This window comes from Vanellus vanellus (genome assembly GCF_965231255.1).
Source record: "Vanellus vanellus genome assembly, chromosome: 24".
NCBI lineage: Eukaryota > Metazoa > Chordata > Aves > Charadriiformes > Charadriidae > Vanellus > Vanellus vanellus.
In genome coordinates this window covers 159187-176638 of record NC_138929.1, presented here as the reverse complement: position 1 = coordinate 176638, position 17452 = coordinate 159187, and the positions used below count along the sequence as shown (strand labels likewise).

The 17452-nt window shown below is 40.5% G+C and overlaps 1 protein-coding gene across 2 annotated transcripts; it reads right to left on the bottom strand.

Moving 5' to 3' along the window:
- Window positions 1–8705: 8705 nt before the first annotated feature.
- On the bottom strand, window positions 8706–16472 carry MEOX1 (mesenchyme homeobox 1). Of its 2 annotated transcripts, none has more exons than XM_082494968.1 (3): window positions 15934–16472; window positions 9952–10232; window positions 8706–9204 (listed from the first exon to the last, which is right to left on the bottom strand). In XM_082494968.1, the coding sequence occupies exons 1-3, from the start codon at window positions 16382–16384 to the stop codon at window positions 9082–9084; spliced, it is 855 nt and encodes a 284-aa protein (XP_082351094.1). In that variant the 5' UTR covers window positions 16385–16472; the 3' UTR covers window positions 8706–9081. The 2 variants fall into 2 exon arrangements, with proteins under 2 accessions (XP_082351094.1, XP_082351095.1); XM_082494969.1 differs by having other exon boundaries at window positions 10060–10232.
- Between the last annotated feature and the right edge of the window lie 980 nt (window positions 16473–17452).

Here is a 17452-nt window from a genome sequence, read left to right as displayed (position 1 = left end):
ATGCCACCCATGTTCTCTGGGTGCAGCTGCATTTCTTGCAGCACCCTGTGCGCCAGCTAGGACATGTGCCAGGCAGGGAGCAGCACGGCATCTCTGTGCCCCCAGACCTGTTTCATCTGTGAAAGGGAAGAAATTAGTCATTTCCCAGTGATTGGGATGTGAAAGACTATTGAAAGATGGGAGCATAGGAGTTCTTGGCTTGGAGGGGAGGAAGTCTGTTTTGGGTAACAATAGCAACATGAGATAAAGGTGATCAGGTGGGGCTCTGGCCACCCCCAAGTCTACGGGTTTCATGTCAGTAATAATGGCTCACTCTTCCTAGTAATCTAGTCATTGCTAAACACAAGCACATAATTTCCGCTACTGTTTTGATAAAACTAAAATGGCTGTGCGTGAGCTCAGCAGCTAGCTCAATGCCCTATGTGAGGGCTTTACATGTCTCCACAGTGTCATACACATGCAAATTCTCAAGCTGCCCCTAGACCAATGTTATGTGAAACATATGTGATGCTCCATGAGACATGGCAGCTCTAGAGACCTTTAAGAGGCTTTCAATGGTTTGCGTTTAGACCAGGGTTTTTTTCTGTGTAAAATGCTGAGAAACCTCTTATAGCTTTTCCCCAGATTTCCAGCCTCATGTATTTTCAGCTGAACGCTTCTCCAGCTTCCACAGAAATACATTTCTCTGCCATGTGGTGTGCGTTAACCTTTGCACTCCTTAACAAAACATTCAGCTTTTCTGGCCATCTGATAAGGTATATCCAGTGAAAAGAGAAAAATGGCAGGCTAGGGTTTTTTTCCACATTACATTGACAGAGACTGTTTTTTCTACCGCAGAGCAGCATCTCAGCAAAGATTAATGTTTGGTGTCACTCCCCTAGACCCAGGAAGACATGATCATACTTGGTCTTAGGAGATGGAAAGGGAGAGCTTCTAACCCTGAAAGAAACTGCAGGACTGCTTTCATAATGGGTAAGAAGGAAATACCAACCAGCAGAGTTGCAGGGCAACACTCCCAGATAACACAAGCGGGCATATGTATGTCTATACAGACTCAACCCATATGCCAAAGATTTTTCCCTTTCTGTCCACGCTTGCACAGATCACCTACACAGACAACACTCAGTAGCTCCATCACAATTGCTGCATCATTTATTTATTAGTGTAAGATACCTGCTTCTCTCAGCTAGGTCTAGAAAAGATATCTATTACTCCTGGATATGGAAAAAACAGTACCGCAAATGCTTTTATAGGAACCATGGGATTTGACAATATAATATAGGATATTCTAAACTATATGGGATATCTAGACATGCTGTCTGGGGCTTCTACATTATCTTCTGATATCACACACCTAATCAAAGAACAGTGGTAGCTTCCTCTAGAAGGCACAGATTGCCTGTATTTTTTCAGTGCACATCAATAGTTGGCTATAGCATGTTTGCCTATGTTTATAATTTAAACTGAGAATTCAGACGTAGCTCTCCCAGTAGGGTTTACAGTGTCAGTCAGTGGTCCTGTGGTATTGCTGTAAGCTGTGTGTTTTGTTGAAGCTGGCACTATTTAACCAACATTAATGACCCAGATTGATGAGAAAGGATATGCAGAACCCAAATATGAAGCAGCTGAGACAGTACCTCTCTACAATTGAAGATTTAGTTTATGTCTTGGCCAAGATGTACACTGAAATAAAGTTTGACAGAACACAGCCATATCCTGTGTGGAACTCTTCTCTGTCTCATTACTCACTTAAATACGGTTGCCTTGTCAGGCCTGGTCCAGAGCATGTCCTGCCACAGGAGCTTAGGCTGGCGCTGTTGGTGCAGCTCTAGAGACCCACATTGCCATTGCAATGAATGGTGCTTACAGAGGCTGCGCACACAATGAGTAACACTGAATAATCAGGAGAGGCCAGGCTGTTGGAGCCTTCGTACAGGCAGCTACGCTAGACTCATGTAACTCATCCTGAAAGGATCTCTTTAGGCTCCAAACAGCTGCAACACGGTGCTACAATGCTTTTCTCTAGAAACTAAAGGTCACAAGAAAGAGTTTACATGCCAGTTTAATTGCTTTCATTATAAGAATTCAAAGTGATTTTTAATAAGAAGGGTTTTTTTTTTGTGAAATATGGATTTTGATTTTTTTTGTCAGATTGGATTAATCTTAATTCTAGAAGTCATCACATACTAAATGTCTTTTGTGTGTGCATGCACTCTCTCTCTCTCTAGAGATGTATACCTATGTATAGATATCTATCATGCTTTTGCTGTGCATCTTTGCATTTTACTTTTTTTGACAAATTGCTTCTCCAGATTGCTAAATATAGAAAAAGAAGCATCCAGTTTTTTTCACAGGTTTCCTTCACAGTTGGAATTCTTTTCATTGCATTTATTTTGTGACTACTATCCACCATCTGATAGCATAGTATGGAATTCTTGGAAATGTGTCAAAGTATCATGTTGGAAGAGGTGAGAATTCCATTTGCTCATTTTCAGAACTCACAATTTGAGGGATGACTTAGGCTGGTTATGAAGGTTGTGTGCTCACCCATACTGCTTATCTTTGTTTATAATGTCAAAAGAGAGAAAACCTTTTAAAGCTCATATGCCTACCATCCAAATGTGAACAGCTGGCTCAGTGAGGACAGTATGATTTCTCTCATTTCCTCAGCAAGATAAACTGCCTGAGGATTTATTAGAGACTTTATAGGTCAAACTAGAGAGCAAGCAATCCAACATAACTTTATAGGAAACTTGAGAGATGCACCCAAAACACTAATCTTGACCATTTCTAGATGCCCTTTTGGACTTTTTAAAAATTTCCTTTGGCAAATCTCTGCTAGCTTCTTTTTCAAGATGGAGACCTGTCTCGGGATTCTGGAAAATTACACATGCCATAAATTCCTGAGAGTAGCTTAGAATTTTCTGAGACTTGCTAATGCCCTGTTGTCCTCATCCTAACACTGGCTGTTTTTTATGATTGTGGTATAATTATTATAGCTTCAAAAAGGTAATGTATATTCTCTACTGTCCATCCATACTAGCCACATTAAGCTCTACCATCTTCTTTAGATTGGTCTGCTATAAAGAGCTGCACCAACATAAATTTTCTAGAAGATACACCGCCCTAATAAGTAGAACTATGGTAGTCCTATTTACCCTCCTGCTGATCAATCCCAAATATATAATGCCACATTTATCTGTTCATCTTTGAAATGACTGCTGTTTCCCTAGATTAAGACAACTGGAATGCAGGGTCCTCTCATGACCATTTAGTTTTGTGTGACTAAATTTGCATGTCAACCCATTTACTTTCATCGTCTACTCACAACTTCATACAGACTAAATCAGATTTGACTCTAAATTGCAATAAATTAGCAGGAGAAATCTCATAGCTGGAGCTGACACGTCACAGCTTGAAACTGAACTCCAACCCCAAATAGATCCATTTTGCTTGAAAACGACAAAAACAGAGTAGTCTCTTATCTTAAAATATGAAACCAGATCCAGGATGCAAGTGTCAAACTGCCTGGGCCCCTGTTATTGAGGCTGGCTTTAGAACAGGAGATGCTTAGAGGCTCTAGTGACAAATTGTGGCCCTCAGTGTTGTAGCCACTACAACACACACGGCTACAAAGGAACTGTGGATTGCCTGCCCAAGCCCTGGTTGTGCAAGTTTGAGGATGTATTGCAAAAACCATTCTCCAGTTTCTTCTCCTCCTCCCCGCCAGAATGCCGGTGCTAGATAGCCTATGTCATAAAGGGAGGCATTGTCCATCTTCCACAGCTTTACTACCTACTACATGGGAGAAAATTGTCACAGGAAAAGCAGCTCAGGAGAGTCAGGTAACGAATGGTTAGCTCTGTGATTGTAACTGGTTCAGACTTGTTATGTGCAGGGGGAAGAAAATAATTATCTGCCCCAGAAGGGTCACAAATGTCTTTGGACAAAGAGCAGTGATTCTGCTCGAGCAAATCGTACAGAGAGACAGCCACTAGATGTGTCTTGCTCTCCCTTGGCACCTTGTTTTCTCAACCCTTGCAAAAAGCCTCATGGAGGAGATGTTGAAGGTATCACAGCTTTTCTCTGAGTTACAGCCAGCCAGTTCAAACAGTTTTGCCTTTGGGGTGCGCAACTCTTCCCTCCGCAACCTTTGCTTCTTACAGTGTCAAAGTACGAGCAGGTGGTTTAACAAAACATTAGCAAGGATACGCCCAGCTTTAAAAAATGATTGAAGGGAAACAGAGCTGTTGCTTCTAATTTTTCGCTTTGCTGTCTCCATAATGAAATACAGTCATGTCCACTTAAGTAATACTTTATGAAAAAGGAAGTGTTGTGTTTTTATTGGACACCTTTTATTACCAGCCTCAGTGAAAAGTGCAGTTGTGAGCAAGTATCCATTCCTTAGGCCTTTCACCAGCTTGTAATCCTGACAGAGAAGGGCTCCTTCTCAGACAGACAGAGATTTGCAGCAGCAGGAATTACTTTTTCCAGGGCCTGTAGTGATGGGACAAGGAGTAGCATTTTTAAACTGAAAGAGGATAGATTCAGATTAGATATAAGGAAGAAATCTTTGCTATGAGGGTGATGAGACACTGGAACAAGTTGCCCAGAGACATTGTGGCTGCCCCATCCCTGGAGGTGTTCAAGGCCAGGTTGGACAGGGAGTGGAGCAACCTGGGCTGGTGGGAGGTGTCCCTGCTCATGGCATCAGGGTTGGACTAGATGATCTTTAATGGTCCTTTCCAAACCATTCAGTCATTCTATTGACATGACAAAGTTTTAAGAAATTCCCCAACAGGGTGCCAGTTCCTGGATTATAACAATAGCACGAGTCATATCAGCAATTTCAAGATTATCTTGGAAAGACTCATTCTGAAATGAAGCGCATAGGAAGTATGATGCACCTTTTCTGCTTGGTGCTCCAAGGGTCTTGCCTAAGAAACTGTGGTTGTTCTTGTCCGCTGTAAGGCTATTTGAGTAGATACCTGCAATAGCAAAAAAATCATTGGGCAAAGAATCTACTCTGCTGTAAATACCACAACACTATATGTGGTGAAATTCTTCAAAGCACAAACCTCTTCCCTAGGCTATCCATGGGCGTGCTGACATAAAACTGCCATGCAGCTCCTCCAAAGCCCTGTTGCATTCAGAAATGTAAAAAAAATGTTTCCAAAACAGCAGTCTGTCACTTCCTTAAGCTCTGGTGACACCACGCTTGTTTCATGAACCAGTTCATTTTCCACAATCCCTTAGTGGTAGTGGTTGCTGAGTATCTCTTTACATGGGACAGGTTGCTCTCAGGGGCTGGAAGAGCTTTGGCAATGATATGTGGAAAATATGTTCCAGTGGGTCATCTACCCTATTTCCCATTCCTGAAGAATACCTGTCTTTCATTATTGCTAGATTTCTCCTTGCTCCTGTGCGAACACAGACTGTAAATAGAAGAATCTGCTTTACCCTGCAACATAGACAGGATTGTCTCAAGAGAGGTCTGTGCTGCAGGAAAGCAAAAGAGGGGAAGAGCATTTTGTTATTACTGGAGTTCCTGGCATGACAGTAAGGCCTTGCAGACATCTGGTTTGGCGTGTAGGTGGATGGTGTACAGCCAAACACAGCAGCACTTTGGCACATATTTAAAATCCATTTTTTTTCTCTGGATCTAGGATGCAGTAGGTTTCTCTTAAAAATTCTTTTCTTGCTTTTTAATTGATAATAGTAACAGTCTGGTAAGATATACATGCGGAGGAAATGTACCAGAATGTTGTTCCACTCTGAGGAGTTACCTTGTCCACACTGTTTCTGTGCAATCTTCATTATACTTGTATTTCTAAGGAAATGATCTTTTCTGTTGAAACAGGGATTCTGAATATAAGCTTGTCTCAGGTGTTTAAAGACTACCTTTATTGTTCAGCTCTCAAAAAACACACTTGGAGGGGTAACAGATGGAGTCATGGGATACAGAAGCTATGTAAAATAAATTGGGGCCTGTGCTATGTTGGCATCTGGCTAGGTAGATAAAATGTCCGTAAAATCTATGACTCTAAGGAAAGTGCTTCTCTTCCTGTATTTAGAAGAGGCAGCACAGATATAAAGGGCTACAGCATACATTTTTGTGTTTATACAGATATCCCCAGTCCCTGTGGGCTATTTGCTCTGTCCTTATATGGGAAGAAAGTCTTGCTTCCCTGGCCGCATGTGCTTCCTGTGGAAGACCTGCCAGACCTTTCTGACGTTGTGTGGGTGACTGTGTGCTCAGATTATTTATTGAGAATCGGGCATGGGAAGCACTGCCAAACATCCCCAGGTAGCTTACTTCCCTTCTGTGAGGAGAATAAAGCCTGATGTGTATTTCTGAAAAAAATAATTGCAGGTCAGAGATTTTGCTCCCAGACGACAGATTTTGCCTGAAAGATTCTTGGCACCAGAGGTTCAGGGGTCAAATACTTTGATGTCAGGAGTGAAATGTTCCTTCACAAAACACTAAAGTCTTAGAATAAGCAGATGGTTTCATGCGGAAACTGCCTAAGCATAAAACGATCTCACAGGTGACTTACACCTTATTTCTCAGAAGCAAGAGCAAGAACTGTTTAGGACCTGTAATTATGGGTATGGACTGAGACCCCATTGACTAGCTTTTAAGTGAATCAGGATGCAATATACTACCATTGATAGCTTCCTTGAAAGGGCAGATTTATTAGCCTTCTTTCTGGGTGAGGAGCTGATTTTGGGTTTTGTTGGTAGCCAAGACCCCAAAAGTTTTCACTGCTAAATAAGCTGCTTCTGCAGCTTGCAAACTTTCTAACTGCAAAGATGTACAGCGCGTAATTGGCTTAAGAGCTTACAAAGAAATGAGTAACAAAGAACTCCTGCCCCATGGTGTTTTGTTTTCCTGGAGATGAGGGTAGGATGTCTGAGTTAGTACCATAGTTCTTCACAAAAATGGCTCTCTTCAGTCTTTGCCAAGAGCTAAACTAGTGAGTTTAGTCAGAAGCCTAATCAGAAAGCACTAAGGTTTAAGCAGAGCCATAGACATTTTCTGCTCTTAAAGTTACAGTAAACTGTAACTTCTTCTCATCTGTGCATAGGCAATATATACTCTAAACTGACCATTTTTTCATCTGTCAATTAGAGTTTGGAAATGTTAAAGAAGGAATGTAATGGGTGTGTTTTCTTAGATAGAGTAATCAGCTCTTTGAAAAGAATACAGCAACTCTGTTTCAAAGAAAAAAGTTGGTATTTATCTATTTGAGGTCTTTTACAAGTGGAACAACCACAGATAACTTTATAAACATATCATCCAGATATGCAACTTTATATCTAGCATATCTGCAGTCCACATTAAACCCCAATAACAATGCATCAGAGTAAGGTGAAAGGAAGACACTATGCTATAGCTGCAAATAATGGTTACCTTTCAAATATTTAAACCGAAGTTTCAGTATTCTCAATAGTCACAATGTGATATGCTAGTGTAAAATTCTGTTTAAAATATGGGCTTAGTACATTAAATAAAAAGACAAAAGAAATGGAAACAGACACTATGCTTTAATAAAACTTCATAATTTGTTATACTACAAGTTTCAGCTGAAAGTGGGGATAATTTCGAGTGGAAGTGTTCTTAAGACTTCTGGTGGTGCCATGGCAGTTTGTGATTCTGTCTTGGAAAGCTTCTTTGACATATTATTTATGATAGAAGTATGGGCAGTTGGCTGTGTCAGATTTAGTGGCTTTAAAGATTGCTGGTAAAGTTTCTTGGTGTCCTCAAACCCTGCCAAAGGCAGAGGTGATCAAAGACACAATGTGTTTACATTTTGCAAAGCACGGCTACTATTCATTTGTATGAAATATTTGATCAGTTGCAAACACCAAAAAGAAAAATTTCACAAAAAAATAACCTATTAATAGGAAGTTGCAAAAGGGCTAACTTGGTCACTTCGGTGTAAATTTCATAAATCCATATACTGATTTAGAAGACAGTAAGTAATGAGTGTAAATCCACACAATACCTAGACTAACCAATGTTTTTATATATAATTTAAATATACACTTGTACATGTTTACTCGTATGAAAGTTTTGTCTCCAGTGAAAAACAAAATGAGAATTTGTAGACTGTAAACTCAGTTAAATCACTCCACATGACATTTTTTTCTGCTTCTCCTGACAGTCCTGAGTTCACAAAGAAAACTGTGGGTTTCCAGAGAGATTCCATAAATCCAAAAGAAATGCAGCACTAACGAGTAGTTTTCCTTTAGTTATATAGATTTAAATGTTGAAAACAAAATAGCAATAGCTATTGTGTTGAGGGCTTAATCTCTGCTGTACCTGCTGTGACATTTGGTAATGCCTGCTTTGAAAAAATATTTGAAATTGAGATATAGCAATTTAATTTCAGGATTTACAGTAAGCTTGGAAGAATTCTCCCTCTGCAAATTGTTACTGTCAACAAGGCACCTGTCCTCTTGGACTATGAGTGTGAAAGACATCTCTTCTGAAACTGGCAAACAGAATTATATATATATAGTTTTGGTCTCAAATTTTTATTTTGTAATCTTACTGCCTAGCCATACAGGTGTTCGATTCATATTGCAAGAAAAATCCGTGACTATCAAAGTATTTATTTCTTGTAAAGTAAGGCACAAGGAAAATATGCCTTGTCAAGTCCAAATGTAGAATGAATAGATGTGACCAGGGAAAGCCTGGATGAAAATGCAGTTGCATTTCACTTGTTGAATGACAACCTGTATTTTCTGAGTGTTTGAGAGCCTAGAGAATATTACTCCTGTTTTATCTTCAGTGTTTGTTAGCTTTTATTCTGAAGACACATCTGTGGTAGCAAGACAATTCCAGTGAAAGTTAAATTCACTCAGACAGAGATCAAAATCATGCCCTCCTTTGGCTTTTTTCCCCTGTGTCCTTTAATCGTCTCTGTAATCTAAAACATCATACACCTTTTAAAGACTCGGGGCTACAGGCTTTGCAAGCAGGCTCATCTCATGGTGTAGCTGACCCCGGGGCAGTGTTGCATCCACTTTCCGATCAATTACTTTCTCCATACTCCTCTCCCATTGCTGCAAGAACTAGTCAGAGCTTGGGGAGGCAGCAAGGTCCACATCTTCTGTGTCATGTTCATGTGGGGACACTGGCTGCCCGCCTTTAACACGTTTCCACTTCATCCTTCTGTTTTGAAACCATACTTTGACCTGGGTGATCAAAAGGAAATAATTACATATTGTCTCAGGCTGAACTGTTTAAGCAGATGTATGCATATATGTGTGCATCAATAGACAGATGTTTTGCGGAGCTCTAGTAGAAAAGGTGAAAGGAACCTCACAAGTTTAAGTAATCCATCTCTCTAACAAAGGCAGGAACAATTATTTCTAAATTGTTGCAGGCAGATGTTTCTCTGAGGCCCGCAAAGGTAGTACAAGTATTTTGCCTAGAGTCTGTCTTTACATCAACTAAGCATGTCAATCCAATAGGTACAGTGCATCTTTTGACATCTAGTCCATCCAATCTAATTTTCAGGAATTATAATTTGCTTCACTTAATATCGAACAATTCCTCTATTGTCTACTCACTTAGCTTTGACAAAGAAACCCTGACTGAGATTACAATGAGGGAACAGAAATACCTTTCTCCACAGAACTCTGCAGTTTTGTCTTTCCTTATCACCTCAAAATACTACCTGACCCAGGAAGAATGCATGCATCAAACATACATAATTCTAAAAACTTCCTGGTAATCAGAGTCTAAGGAGATATCCATATTCCATCTGTAAGCCTTGACATATCAGTACGTACCAGTGGTGGTAAACAACAGCTCAGTAGATATCAATTATTCCCAAATGCGTCTTTAGTTTAGATAAATATAATTGCATTTATTAATTACTTACAGAAATTTGTAACAAATGTATTTTAAAATAATATGGAGGCTTTGTATTAAAATACCTCTGTGCCATTGCAAAAGTGCACCCTCGAGTAACATATCTGGTTTTTAGCTTTAGGGATAAGTTTTGGGGGATGAAGAAGCTGGGGAGGCAGGGATTCAGGAAGTACTTGTCTCTCGGTGAGATCCAGGTTCACAGCTATCTCATATCTCCTGAGTCTTGTCAAGTAGTTATGGTGGGCAAATTCAGCTTCCAGTTCCCGTAGCTGCTCCTTTGTGAAAGCTGTCCTTTCCTTCCGTGATTTGCTGCTTGTTTCTGCCTTGTTGCTTGAGTTCTGGGTTTCTAAGAGACAAGCACATGTTGTGTAATTGTAGTTATGTTGATCAGTGTGAATACGTGTATTGCAGAGGTCTGATATAAACTAATTGAAGTGCTCAGTGGAAGCTTTAAGAAGTTTGTGTGATGCCTCCCCAAGCTCAGCATGACGTATCAGCGTTGCCAGCCTTGGGCTCCAGGGGACAAAGGTGGGACAGCTCAGAGTCAGGAAGGGATAGGTTGCCAAAACTGCAGATGGGCAGGCCTGAGGCTGTGAGGTCAGAAATGGGCAGCTATGGGAAGGATGCTCTCATTCCTTGCTATCATTGCATCAAAATAATTTCTTTCCCCGCATCTTTACTTTCATTCCTTATATCCTTATCGCTCTCCCCTGATCTACCAAGCAACAGGCAGCAAAGTTAGCACTTTGTGTATATGATGTGTGGTGTGTAATGTGTTGTGAGGGCACAGTGACGATCTCTGGTGCAGGGTGTAAGGTAAAGTCACTTAGTAAGCACCTAAGCTAAGCATATGGCCTGGAAATCTTGGGGGGGGGAGGCGGGGGGGGAAACATGGTAAAACAAGCAACACCAGAGAACCAGTGTTCTTTGAATTGGCACACGATACTCCCGACTTTGAGCTGCTTCTAATCCTTGCTACATGAAAACTACACGGAGATCTGGTATCTGTGTGCATGATTGGCCTCAGTATTATCCTTGTCACTGTGCCGCCCTGAAAAACTTTTATGCTATTTGTGCACTTGGCTGCAATGTGGTGAATCATCATATTTCAAAGCCAAATTTCAAGCCATAGCGAAAGAGATGCTGCACCTTAAAAAGTGCTAAAAACCAAGCAGAAATGGTCTTTGCCTGAGACCTCGCTCCCGTTAGTGATAATGTGCACTGAGACCAGTGTATCACATGCTGCAGCGGTACTGCTCTCCATTTCAAGGAAATTAATCTTGTTTGCATCAAATTTTTCTTGCTACTTATATGTCAAAAATCCCCAAATAAAGTTGGGGAAAGTATGAAAACAAAACCCCAGAAGTTTCTCCCCGTGATTTTGGCCATAGTTGTACAATCCCCTTCTTTCTCATCTCTCACTGAACAAACACACAACTACGTGTTTCCCAAAGGCTAACAAATGTGACTTTTGAAAGAGTGGTGGGGCACTGGGATTTGCAGTGTGGATCCCCTGCTGGGAACTTTGCCACCAGCTTCTGGGAGCCTTGCTCTCAAGGGCTTCCCCCTGGGTCTCTGCTCCCCTGGTAAACATGCAGAGGGGTGAAGCAGCTCTCCAATGCCAATAACACACTGCAGGAACTAAAGCCACCTCTGTCAAATTAACCTGGGATAAAAATAGTTAATGCAACCTGAATATGCATGTGAGCTCAGTGCTTAGCCCTGTGTGAAGGACATCCTTTCCAAGGGGCAGTTTCACCAATCTTCATCTCCAAAAAACAACGTGAATAATTTTAAACAGCTAAATATTTCTGGGAACAGAGCAGGATGTGCAGCTTGGATCCTGTCATTCAGGCTACATGCCACATGGTGTTGTAAAGAGACATACGGTTATTCATGTGGTTATTCATAGCTGGAGGTTTTGTGATATTCCAAAAGTGGACATTGGGCCTAGTTGCTTCAGAGTGTTGTCAACAGAATGTGGAAAATTGCAAATGTTGTGTGAAAGGACAAATTGGCTTGGAAAGATTTTCCTACTGTACTGCCAGTTAAAAAAAAAACAAACCACACCTCCTCAGGAATCACAGGAAGATCTGTATCTCTACCATGAAGCATGCGTACTTCCAGGACCCCAACCCGTTTCATTGTGTGGTTGAGCTGAACAGCTGCCTTTCCCCAGGGCTGCAGCAAAATTTGTGTAGGAATCCAAATGGCACATGTTCCTACGCTATAAAGTTTCCAAAACAAAAACGGTGTCAGGCACTAATGCATACATGTGTTTATGAAGAGGCAACCCATTCCCTGCAAAACAATGGGCCAAATTCAGCATTTGGAGCTAGTCAACAGAAGTCAGCTTTGCTTTGTGCATACAACCAGCACAACTGAATCAGAATCTGGTCTCATGAACTAGTACTCACTCTCCCTTACTGGCTTGAACTGGTCTGCTAACAATAGCCAGTAAACAATGCTTTGGAGAAAGGCGTAAGGACTCTGCACTGTGCAGATACAGGATTTTGGCATCACAGAGGGTACTCGTATTGCTCAGAGAGCAGCTTAGGCACAGAAGTATGGGGGTTGCTAATACCTGTACCTGGAGGACCCTACTTGCTTGTTAGATGTATGTGGTGATCCACAGCCCAGATCAATGCACCCGGTGTTTGCTACTCTGCAAACTGCTGTTGATATCTGCAATTTTTCCCTCAGTGGAAGAAAGTAAAATAAAAATACAAAGCATCTGCACAATGTTACTTTTCCCCCCATACTAAAGACCCTGAGAGCATATTTATTCTATGTGGTTAAATCGAGCAGTCGGACACTGATAGATTTTGCTGTTATGGAAGATAAAATTCTGAAAGCTATCAGGAATATTAGCCAAGTGAAGTGACATCATAAATAGTAGATTCATTTGGCAGCTGATGATAAATTATCCAGAAGTTGCTTCAATGTGCACCTCATGGAATAATGATCAGTGGAGGCTGCATAGAGAGGGCTATGACATGTGGCGTTTTGCACCCAGACCACTTTAAACTGATCAGGGACTTGCTTGTACTTTGTTTTTTCAGTCGTCCTCATGTTATCTGCTGTTACTTGCTGCTATCTACTCTTATCTACTGCTTTTTCACAGAATCATAGAATGGTTAGAGTCGGAAAGCACCTTAAAGATCATCTACTCCAACCCCCCTGCCCTGGGCAGGGACATCTTCCACTACACCACATTGCTCAAAGCCCTGTCCAACCAACCCCATTTTTATACCACCATGACTGTAAATGGGAATCGCAATCTTAGAAAATCCTCTTTGCAGTTAGCGGCAAGACTGAGAAAGACTGGCAGGCGGGAATTCAGATCAGCTCTACACATTTTAATACAAAGCTTTCCAGAATTCATCAGTCAAGAACATTGTATGTCTACTATTGTTAAGGGAGTCATTATGCACTGTTATCACATTCTCATTTCTGCTGCGATCTCACTAACATTCTGTATTATATCATTCACATAAAACAAAGTTGTCTGAACTCTATTATGTAATATATTACTGTTGTTGGAGATCTGGGGACTTCAAGTACGTAATAACACAAGTACAATTTAGGACAGGTCAGACAGAAACTTTATTGAGATTTTATTTGAAAAAGTTAATGGCTGTGGCTTGTGGATGGACAGGAGAGGCAGCTGTGAAAGCTGACACTAGGGTAATTTCTATCTTCAGATCATTTGGTGAGCCCATGAAGTCAAGACTGAATACGGCATCTAAATAACTGAAGTGTGTAGAGGAAGGGAAAGGTGTGTGCATGTTTATCCATGAGTACTTGTAGTAGATGCCACTGTTGTTATTGCCATAACAAAGCCATTCTTTAAATGTTTTTAGTATATCCATGCTTCAAAGACAGTTTTAAAGACTGACAAGCCTTTTCATTATTTTTGCACGATTCTGCTTATTTGTCAGAGAAGTATGCTTACTTTAGACTTTTCTCAGAATACTCTGCAAAGAGCCACGTTCCAAGATCTTTCCTATGTATCTTGTAATAACTAGGGTCTTCACAAGAACCAAAGGTTTTTGCGTGCACCAGTACAAATCGTGGTAATTCTGTATCTTTATTGCAGTTCAGGTAAAATTGTGGTGGATAAGGGACCAACTAAAAGAAAATAGTTTATTTTGTAGGTTTTTTCTTCAAGTGATTTTAATATATTTTTCTTTACTAGCCCAGTCTCTGAAGGGAAGGCTCTGGGTACCTAGATTTTTCTAAAGAAGTCAAGGAAAATTCTCGAGAGGAGAGGAAAGACTTATGTTCCACTTAGAATAAACAATCAGTATGTGATAAGTCCAGCAGCATTTCTAGAACTGCTGTAAAAGTGACGGAAATCACAATAAAATTGCTTATAGACTTTCCCCTCACTTGTTTTATTTTGTCTGGGGGACAGAAGGAAGGAAAAGCTTGCAGGAGGGGTATCAAATAATTCTATCTGCTGTCTGGTAAGCAAAGAAGGGAGTGAAATTAAATGCCATGGAATCCTCTTTTGGGATGTTTTCATTATTCTGCATTTGCTGGAGTAACAACTGTACAGACAGCAACAGTTGCTAGAAGGTAGGAAACGCCATACCTTCCAGTGATGTCATTGCTAACAGCTCCCCTGTAAGGAAAAGTATATGGGACAGCAGCAAGTATGAAAAGAAAATGTCAAGGGTGCTGGCGATAGAGAGTAGAAGGAACTTTTGTCTCCTACTTAAAACAGGGAAATGTGCTTTGGAATTAGTCTCTTGAAGGATACCCCTTTAATCTGAGTATACTGAAACCTGCTGTTTACCTATCACTAGCAAATGTTATATTAAAACCATTGTTCTCTTTTATTTTTTTTTTTTTTTAACTTCTTTGCATTTGGGTTTTTGGGAAATTTTTGCCCCAAACATGTTTTTCCAATGGAAATAAACAAATTCTACAAAGATTGGTTTTTAAAGAGAAAACAGGTAACCGAGAGGAGTAAACTAGATTCTGGGCATGAAGAAGTTCGGAATATCAGTTATGTGTTCCCTGACAGCCTAGTCATATTTGAAGAGAAAAAGATTAGGAATAATTGTGTGACAGAGCAAGAATACAAGTTTGTTGTTTAAATTGCAAAATGGAGAAATGAAAGTTGGCTTATATGTGGCTCTTCTGTAGCCAACCTGTAAAACCTAAAAATAAATAAATAAATACTTTTATTGCTTTGCTCTCTACCTGTAAAATGGGGATACTGGAAAACATTCCCCGCTTCATAGCAGTGCCGTGGGAAAAAGCACACCATAGCTTGTAAATGAATACTATAGCAAATGAATGCATATAAACATCTTAATTTTTAAGAGCTTCCTTAGGAGAAAACAATTTATGCATATTTCACATACCTGGATTTGAGACAGCAGCAAATTGGAGGTTATATAACTATGAAATTATTGAATATTGCACTGTAATAAGAACATGTTTTGTTAGCTGGGATGACGCAATGAAAACTATCTACATTTTCTGTGTTGTTGGATATTGTACTGATGCGGATACTTTTAGTGCCACCTGTTTTAAGATAAAAACAATTAATATTTAGTATTTAGTGAGGCCAAATAGAATTTATATCTAAAGGGAGACTTTGCATCTTCTACTTCTTGCCATAAACTGAGATGTCAGAATCCTAGTATAACATTTCCAACTAGCACAGGCAGCTCAAGATTACTGCCATTCTCTTATGCTCAGACAAATGGCAGGTATGCAATATGTAACTCCACATCCTAGGGCTTTCAGCTCAGTGTATACATGCCATGTGATTCCTGTTTAGTTACAGCAAATGTGCATCGTGCTGGTGAATAAAATTCCTGATTCAGTAAACAAGATCTGCAGGAGTGAAATACAAACACCAGAGGTCACCAAAGAATAAGCCATTTTGTTTCAGTGTTATTGTGTAAGTTTCCCCAGTCAAGAGTTATAAAATGTTTTCCTCATCGACTTTATTTCTTAATTCCTAATCTTACAGGTGCTCTCATTCTATAGCCTGTACTATCCCACAACCCTGATTTCATATCACCTACCTGAGTTTTCCTTTTTTCTTTTGGATGACTTTTTCTCAGTCTCATTTGTAGTGTTTACTGGTACCTCATCATCTTCATTCATACCCACTGCCGCACTCACTAGATTAGGGCTGCTGCCTTCTGACTCCCCAGAACCCAATGCCAGTCCTGGATTTGGTCGTCTTCTGGCCTCGGTTGCTGCAAAGTGCCAGTCAGAGTGTTGGAAAGAGGGGTGCTGCTCCATAAATGCCCGCTCCTCACGTGGGAAGCTGTGGGGAGCAGTCACCAGGCAGGAGGTTGAGAAATCGGAGTAAGTAGCAAAATCTGATTTTTGATGGAAGGCAAATGGTGCCGGTGGGTAGTGGTTCAGCCCTGAAGCTGTGGTGACATCCGCATGGGTGCTCCGCAGGCACCCCCAAAGCGGGGCAGGAGGTTGTGGATTGCGCATGCAGCTGCTGCTGGTGGGATCCATTTGCTTCCACTCCTGTCCACACTCCAGTGTTCGTATTGGTTGTAGCTCAGGCTTCAAAAATCAGAAGAGGAGCAGAGGGGGAATCTTCCAAATTTTACGGAATAGATTTTCTCCCTAAACAACAGTTTGTTTGTGGGTTTTATGCTGTTGCAGATTTGTTACTTTGGGAACTCTTCTAAACATCTTCATTGTCCCGACTGGAAAACAGTAACCAGATCTATGCAGTGATTGCCTTGAATTGCTTCCCAAGGCCTGAAGCTTGCTTCCTTGTGAAATGCTGGACATGAACGAAACACTTTTTAAATACTGTGCTGGGGAGAGAGTGACAAGTTTGTGAAGTGAAATGTGAGAGAGGGGAAGGAGGGGTTAATGTACATACACTCAGTCCCTCCAACCAAAGCAAAGCAGGGAACTATTAATCATCCGAAACCTTATATGCACATCTAATGGGATTTGCAGATGGAGCCTTTTAAAGAAACAATGTCTGTATTTTTTTTAAAAGGGAAGGAGCAGCACACAAAAAAGGCTTTAATGTTTCCCTGTAACACTATGAAGTTATTTTTATTGCACTGTTAACAAAATTCCCCAAGTCTTGGATTTGGAAAAAGCCCTAACACAGAATTCAACAGATGCCAAATTTCAAGAAATAAAGTGGGAAATAAAAGTAAGAAAGGACTTTACTGATTATATATAATTTAAGGCCCAATTATAAGTTTAAAAAAATATTAAACCTGCCTTGTTCACACATGCAAGGTTTTGAGTGATTTTATTTGTTTGTTTTGTTAGCATTGTCACACACATATTTGCTGAGTTTGCTGCCAGTGGCAGTTATTCTTTCTGTATCCTACTTTCCAGGGAATTTTCAATATGCCACTCCTTCCTGCAAGGAAATCTCCTCTTTTATGCCAGTAGAAGACATGTTTTTCATCTTTTGTTGAAAGTTTTATAGTTTTTCCTAACAGAAAGCAGATTCTTAGACCCTAGAGCCATCACTGTTGAAAAGACATTAACAGGGAATTTGTTCCCAATCCCTTTTTCTCAGAAGTGTGGCAGCTGGGAATGCCCAAA